At 42.3% G+C, this 7,822-nt stretch overlaps 1 protein-coding gene across 17 annotated transcripts in view; it reads right to left on the bottom strand.

Annotated features, from left to right (window-relative positions):
- Positions 1-668: 668 nt before the first annotated feature.
- Positions 669-7,822, bottom strand: part of Btrc (beta-transducin repeat containing E3 ubiquitin protein ligase) — a 186,818-nt gene continuing 179,664 nt past the window's right edge. For all 17 annotated transcript variants that reach the window (XM_046450111.2, XM_058581238.1, XM_046450113.2 and 14 more), the window contains 2 exons: positions 6,796-6,988; positions 669-5,091 (listed from right to left, as the gene is read on the bottom strand). In XM_046450111.2, coding sequence (XP_046306067.1) covers positions 6,827-6,988 — 162 coding nt within the window. In that variant the 3' untranslated portion in view covers positions 669-5,091; positions 6,796-6,826. The remainder of the gene's footprint in view (positions 5,092-6,795; positions 6,989-7,822) is intronic.

Below are 7,822 nucleotides of genomic sequence, written 5' to 3'. Positions count from 1 at the left end.
GAGCAGAAAGGGAGAGTGCTTTTCTGCTTCAATCTTGTATCTACTCTCTAGGTTTGGTTTAAGGAGGAAGTGGGGTTCCACTTGGGAGCAGCAGCAATATTACCACTCAGGCAGTCAATTCTTACAACTTGTGGACTCTGGAAATGCTCCTGGAGGTGCGCTGACTTGGCTATAAGTGGATTAAGTGGGATGCAAGGGAGTCAGTCTTCTCACCTACTTAGAGGCAGAGGAAAACTTAAATTGTGGGCTAAAGTTGGGTTGTGGTTGGCTATAACCACCAGTTTGCAAATTAGGTATCACTTTGGCTTCAATCTGACCCAACATGAAATACAACTTTCATGCCAGGGGCCCTGTACTTCATGTCACCCAGCCCTGGCTTCTCTCTCTTTTTTTTTTTAATATTTATTTATTTATTTTTAGTTTTTGGCGGACACAACATCTTTGTTTGTATGTGGTGCTGAGGATCGAACCCGGGCCGCACGCATGCCAGGCGAGCGCGCTACCGCTTGAGCCACATCCCCAGCCCCCTGGCTTCTCTTGATCTTGCTCTCTCTCTCACATCAGATTGTATTAAGAGGTACTGTATCTACTGTGCACTCCTTGGATTTGTACACTGAAATATTACTGTTCTTTTGGTCTTTGGTCAAAGAGACAAGACACTTAGAAAATTCACTTTAATCTTATATTTGGAATTTAAATTACTTTTTTTCTGAACAGTTAAAAAAACCCAAACACACTCTATTGCCATGAACCTAGGTTGTGAACATACTGATACATTGACTACACATCACCATAACATAATCACAGAAGTTAAAGCAGTCAGTACTTAAGAATCTAGAGAACAAAGAGCCAAATCAACCAAAAGCTCTCAGGGAAGCTCTTATTTGTTGCCAGGCCTGTCCCCACAGCTGGAGTCCACGGAACATCCCTCAGAGTTGAGTCTGGCTGGGCTCCAGTGGTCACTGATTTGGGAAAGTGTTAATTTCCTTAGTACCCAGAAGTCTAAACTTGTAGTTGGTCTTTTCCTTCAGTGTCCATGAAGGGGAAGGCTCAGAGGGGAAGAAACATATTAAAACGCACATGCACAACCAATCAGGAACTAAGAGTCAGCTGGTTCCGTTGGGCAACAAATATTTCAAATGTTAGCTGCTTCCAGGAAATTTTAGATCATAGATGCTCGAATTCCAATAGAAGGGGTTTCCAGCTATCAATGCAGAAAGTTCCACCTGAAATCAGGCAGCCATGATCATTATCTTTTGGTTTCTCTACTCAAGGATTTCTGATGTCATAAATGAACCATAGGTTAAAAATATCAAGAAGCAAAGTTCAGTTTTTATTCCCCTGAGAGGGGGCTGTCCTTCTAGCACTGATTGAGACTATGGTTAGAATAAGGGGCTCTGGACTGTCAGTGATCAGCTGTGTGGACAAGACATGGGGAGACAACCCAGCTGGTGGGTTTGGGGTGTACCTGGAAGTCTGTTGAACTCGTCCAAATGGGGAATCAGCAATGTGGATTAAAGTCATATGGTAAACCTGATCACCAAAGAGTGTGATGGTCCCAGAATTGAGCTTGCAGCTTACCCCTCAGGCCTGCTTCTACTTCTGGGCTTAGTATTACCATCTAAGGCAAAATGAAGATGATAAAGTCAATAATACTAAGGTATCTAATCTAATTCTAGGAAAAGAAAAAAAAAAGTAGCCCTAATTATTTCTAATATGTTCCACCCCTACCCTCAACCCCAAGCCCTCTGTTTCCACACACAATCAAGTGCTAAATAAAGAATAGACCAACCACAGTTGTTCAGACCAATGGCAAGGGATGAGTGCCTATTTTCTTCTTTGCAGCTTTAATTGTACCAAAACAAAACAACAACAAAACCCCCCAAATGGGTGTTTGTTTGTTTTTTTTTACAGAATGATTCAGGGGTGTCTAAGTGTCTTTTCCAGTTCAAAAACAAGTTATGAGGGCCATGCTTCATTACAGAGTTAAAAAAAAAAAAAATCCCTGTCTCTGAAGTGAGGACACATCAGATTTTAGCCATGGGACAAGTATAAAAGGCCTCCTATCCATAATTCACATACACTTTCAGATTGCACTTAAGGAAGTAAAAAGGTATTTTCTCAGCAATGAAATACACACATGAGCAGCAAACCAGGCTGGTCTTGTCCAAGCAGCCTCAGTGTGAACAGAGAGGTCATACCTGTCTATAATAGGTGCAGCTGAGTGCACCTGCCTTTGAAAGGTTTCAGCCTATCTTTATAAAAGGTTTCTTTCAGGCCCTTCATTGCAAAGTAAATTTTAGTTTAAAGAGACCTACAATAGGGATACTTCATTTCAGAGCCAAGAGACATCTTTGGCTCCTTTCCTACCATTCCTTTAAATGTGTAGTGACTTCCTTTGTCTCTCTTTTCTTTTTAAAAAGGTCAAACTTTACATTTATTCTAGCCCAGTTGGGGATTAGTGATAATCAATTCCCACTGAAATCATGCAGAGATAGTAAGTGGGGTTTACCTTCTCTGGAAATGAACTTCTACTTACCTGATTATTTCTTCTACAATGAACTGGTAAATGACCCCCAGAGCTGAGAAATGTGAACAATTCAAGTTTTTCAGACCACTTAACTTCATTCCCATTTCCATCAGCAGAGAGGACAACTTGCACAATAATCTCAACTGAACTAATGGTTCTACATCTGCAGGGTCCAGCCCTGATCTCATGTATGATAGACTGGAAGAGCTTCAAACTGCCTTAGGATCAATGCACCTTCACTGAACCTAGATGTCAGAGCAAAATCCTGGACAGCAGTAAATGGTCAGCAGCTCCCACTTTTAAAAATTTTGCAGTGCTGGGGTAGAACCTAGGGCCTGACACATGCTGGGCAAATGCTGTGTCATGTAGCTACATCCCCAGCCTTGTTCCCATTTTGGAATAGCAGCATATAACAGAAGGGCTAGTAAAGTTATGGCTATTGGACAATATTTGAAACCCTTGCCTTTTTCATGTCTGTCCTGTGTGTTTTTCAGGGCTGACACCCCTCTATCTTCATCTGCAGCAAAATCCTTAACCAATCCAAAAGCCATTAATAGTCAACAAAATAGACAAGGAACCCTGATAGTGGCTAAGTAAGAAACAATAGCATTTGGATAGCTGGGAAGGGAATTACACGAATAAAATATTTCCCAGGCATAGGCATTACACTGGGAAGTATTTTCTGAATAATTTGAAATTAAAAGCTTTAAAAGTATTCATGAAGCAGGAAAGAAAAACGGCATTTGTATAACCTGCCTCTCTGTATGTAATGACAACATTCAATTGAGAAGGGAACACCTTCTTGCAAATCAGGGGGAAGAATGAGGATGTTCTACCATGCACTCCCACCCCCTTGCACTAAAGGTGGCCAGGCTAATGGTCACTTCCAACAGGCTTCCATTCTATTTGTATAGCAGCTGGTTAAAAGTGGCTCTCTTAAACTCAACAGGGTAGATTAGGAATAGAAGCAAAGGGCCTGATTGCTCAACTTCCAAGGGAAACAGGAGGCTGCCCTGTGGCCTCAGGGCCTGGGGGTGTGCCCAAGCCACCTCTCAGTAGGCTCACTAGTGCCTGGGGAAACAAACTGGGTATGCAGCCATGGTGCTCCCAGGATAGTGTGGCACAAGTGCCCTTACAGAGGGTCCATTTGTGTATGTTGTCCATCAACTTCCAGAGAAATTTTATTGATTGGGAAAGTAGAGAGCAAAATAAGGCCAAGAGGAGGAAGAAAAAGAAAGAGAAGGCAGTTTCTGCCCATTAATAAACCCTGTGTGCCAAACTTCACCCTGATCCTCTCTCTGGCAGCTTTGCCCTTTTGCAAATACTGGGTTTGGGAGAAGTAGAAGGAAGGTTCTGCAGTGCAAGGTTAAGGTTAGATTGATTTCTGAGAGATGGTATTTACTGGCCTAAATGAAAAAAAGTCAGCTTTCACTCCTGACCATCTCTTAAGCTACTCCACTGGTAGTCTTGGCAGTCAGGAGGAATTCAAAGATGTGAACCATTATGCATAGTGCACCAAGTGACTGGTTCTGGCCTTTTCAAACCTTTCTGTAGGCTGAGCCTTACCAGTGATTTAAGATGAAGTACAATGCTTTTTATTACACATCTAATTGTTAATGAGAGGAAATGCAATCAGCAACTCCTTTCCACACTCTACATGGAATCGAGGAGACTGCTGAGTCCAGAAAAGATGCAGCCATTGATGGAGCCCAGGAAACTTCTGTCCCCTCCCCTTCTTTGGGTGGGGAGAAGAAGAAGAGAGAAGAGTTGTAAATATGATGAGAGCATCATGTTCGAGAATCCACTGCCTCCACATGGTCACTTGCAACAAAAGTCTGGGCTTGAAATTGTCACTGAACACATTTAGCTCCAAGTGCTGCATTTTTCTAGTTGATCCACCTCATGTTAATTGAGGATATTCTCTTCACACACCTTCTTCTCAGGTTGAAGAGGGCTTGGTGGGGAGGGAAGAGGGACAGAAACAGAAAGAGGATGGAAACAGGAGGCCCAGGTCTTCCAGTGTATTTGTCTCCCCCATCCCCCAAGGATGTACAGGGTGCTGTCTCTCCCACACATAGTGGGCTGGGTTTCTCTGACCAGGTGTAGACACTCCTGCAGTTAACAGGGGGACACAGGGCCCTGTCTGCCTGGAAGCTGCATCCTCCTGTCTCCTACATGTGGGTCATCTGGGGAAACTAGTTCTGCTTAATGGCAAAGCAAGAGAGATTATGGCAAAACACTAAATATATTTATAAGTCATCTTTGTCTGGAACCCAATGGGGGAGAAGCAGGTGCAGAGGGAAAGTGGGGAGAAGAGGGGAGGGGAGGTTTAAAAGTTCCAATCATTCACACAAGATAGAAGACATCTTCTGATAGCAGCACTGAAGCAGTTGGCTGTGCTGAGCAGACTGTCCTGGTCAGCTGTAGACCAACTATGTCCTAATAGGAGTCTCAAAGCCTTGCTCCTCACTGGTCCGGATATCCAGGTAGGAGTTTGATTGTTGCGGTTGTTGCTCATTCTGGTCTTGGCAGATACTTAAATACTGCAACTTTAATGAGTCCTGTGTGAAAACAGAACAAATAGTCATCAGCCCCTTTCCTTAAATTTTTCACTTGCTCTAAAAGTAAAAGAACATTCACTTAGCTGTCAATTGCAATAAAGGCTTGGGGGCCCTTCCCAATGGCTGCTTTCTGCCCATACAGCACAGGAACTTCTGTCAGAGGCCTAACTGGGGACTTTAAAAAAGGGTGAGATTTGCTGACATGCTCTGGGCACTAGTACTCAAGCAGTGACTCTGATGTCCTGAGGTTAAGAGTGACCAATAGTTGGGCATCAACCTTTCACCTGCTCCCTGAAATGGCAGAGCAGGCAGGAATGGCTTGGGGTTCTGCTGGAGTAGCCAGGAACCCAATGATGGCACTGAGAGAAGTGGGGGAATCTGGGGAAGCTAATCTTCATCTGGCTAGAGGAACTGTAAATGTAAGCACTAGAAGTGCTCCTGGTACCTTCAAAGACAGATGTATAGATGGTGGCTGGACACGTGCCTTGGAGATTAAAGTAGCAGGTGAGACTAGAGATTAAAACTTGAGAGTCATTTATATTGAGATGGGAGCTAAAATCTTGGGAAAAGAGAAGGCAGCTAGGGAAGTGAGCTTAGATAAGTCAAAATGCTCATGGATGTCTATGTTTTAGGGGTGAGAAGAGGAAGGAGACAAACAATCAGAGTTAGGACAAATAATACAATTGGGGACTAGGATTTTTGCTTAGTGGCCGGGCATATACCTAGCATGCCTTGGATTTAATACCCAGTACCTCTTCCTCGGAAATAAATAAATACATAAAAATGCAAAATATTGTAAGTCTAAGGAAAAGGAAATTTTGCCAGGTACATGATAATTCTAATATTTCATAACAATGACCACTTTTCACTAAAGGCTTATTATGTGCTAGGCACTAAGAATTTATAGTATTTCTGGGCTGTTTTCACAAGAGCTCTGTGAGGTGGGATCTGCACTCTCATTTCACTCATGAGCAAACTAAAGTCTGGGAAGTCTCTTGCCCAAGGGCACATAGCCTGTGTAATTTGGCTAAGGAGGCTGAGGAACAAGGAAACTGTCCTCTATGAGAGGGGCTGGACACCACCTTAGAAGGAACACTACAGAAAGAGGTGCAGACATGTAGTCAATGTGTACCTCTGACAAAAAAGCTGCAACCAGTGTGGGAAACGAGAAATGACAGCAACACTCCCTTGTAGCTGGTACCAAATTTCCTGAATTCTCAATAACCCAATGCATTTGTGAAGAGACCATGTATGATCTGAATATACCCAAATATAAAAAAAAAAAACCTGGATATTTTAGGATTTTTACCTGCCTCAAAGAAGGGCTGGACAACTAAGTGGGAGGAATGGAACTCTTGGTAACTTCAGAGTAGCTGCTCCTGTTTTATAGGCTCTCTGGGTCATTACTTAAGATTTCAAACTGGTTCAAATATTATTTCATTTATATCCTTTGGAGCAGGAATGGTTCATTCTACTACTCAGGGAGAACCCCAGAATCCTCTAGAAATGAGCCTGGCTACCTTGGTAAAAGCAGTGCCCAGTGGGGCAACCCCTGCCCTGTCCTCACACACTGTCTGCTTTCCCTGCTTTATAAGGTTTGGTGAGACAAAGGGACTGAGAATGAGAAAGCTCCAAGAGGAGTACACCTTATAGCCAATATTACATTTTCTACCCACAGTGCCATATGCACAGTTGTTTTCATACCTGGGTAAGTATGAGGTCAGTATATGGTTGTTTATCTGGAGATGTAGGTGTATGTTCGAGAAGGGGAGCGGGGGGGCTCAGCTTGGGTTGCTGGATCATTTAGGAAGTCCCAGATGAGGATTGTGTCATCGTGTGAACTACTGACAATCTGGAATTCATCAAATTGGAGTCGGAAAACTCTTCCAGAATGCTCCTAAAGCAGAAACGAAAGGGTAAGAATTTGAAATACTTCAAAACCAAAAGGGCACAAATTCAGCCTCATATCTAAAGACACCTATGGAAAGGCTCTTTAACATTTAGTTGTTTCAAAAATACAGAGGGAAAACTTGATTTGGCTAAAGAGAGAATGGAAAAGTCAAATACTGGGCAGCTGATTTCACAAAGTAAAGTAATAATCTTTAGTCAAGGCAGTAAATAGCATCCTAGTTTCTCATTGCCAACTCTCCTTGGCTTGGCCTAGAGGAGCACCCTTCTTGGTACTTCCCAGGCCTTATTCTCCCTGTGTCTCTAAGTTTCTTCTACAGAGACTAAGGGGTATGAGCAATAATAAGAGGTGTGTTGGTAGATGCTTTCTGAACTTCCTCAATTTGTAAAACCATTTATAGATTTTCATGGTTTATCAACCAGCTTCCAAATTCATGAAAATCAAATGGTTGACTCTTACACCAAGTGGGTCTGAGCCTGGTCTAGTACATCACCGGTAGTAAACAACATAGTGCAAAGTACTCTCATGCCCCTTACTATCAATATTACTTCATTTTAATGTTATCACTATTTATTTGTTTCGCCAATCTTGAAATTCACATAAATACACCCATCTACTACATATTCTTTGGTGCCAGAGTTTCTTTTACTCAACATTATAAGATACTTCTCTGCTGTTACATACAAAACAGTAGTTTGTGGTTTATTTATTTATTTTTGTTACTGGCTGATATTCCACTGTATGAATATCCTACATTTATCTTTTCTCCTATTGGACATATAGGCTGCTTATAGTTTTTTAAATATTTTTTTACTTATTTTA

Source organism: Marmota monax, unplaced genomic scaffold (assembly GCF_021218885.2).
Source record: "Marmota monax isolate L192 unplaced genomic scaffold, Marmota_monax_Labrador192_F-V1.1 WCK01_AAM20220418_F8-fsc00004, whole genome shotgun sequence".
Classification (NCBI taxonomy): Eukaryota; Metazoa; Chordata; class Mammalia; order Rodentia; family Sciuridae; genus Marmota; species Marmota monax.
The sequence above is the reverse complement of the archived record's forward strand: the minus strand, read 5'-3'. Positions and strand labels throughout refer to the sequence as shown.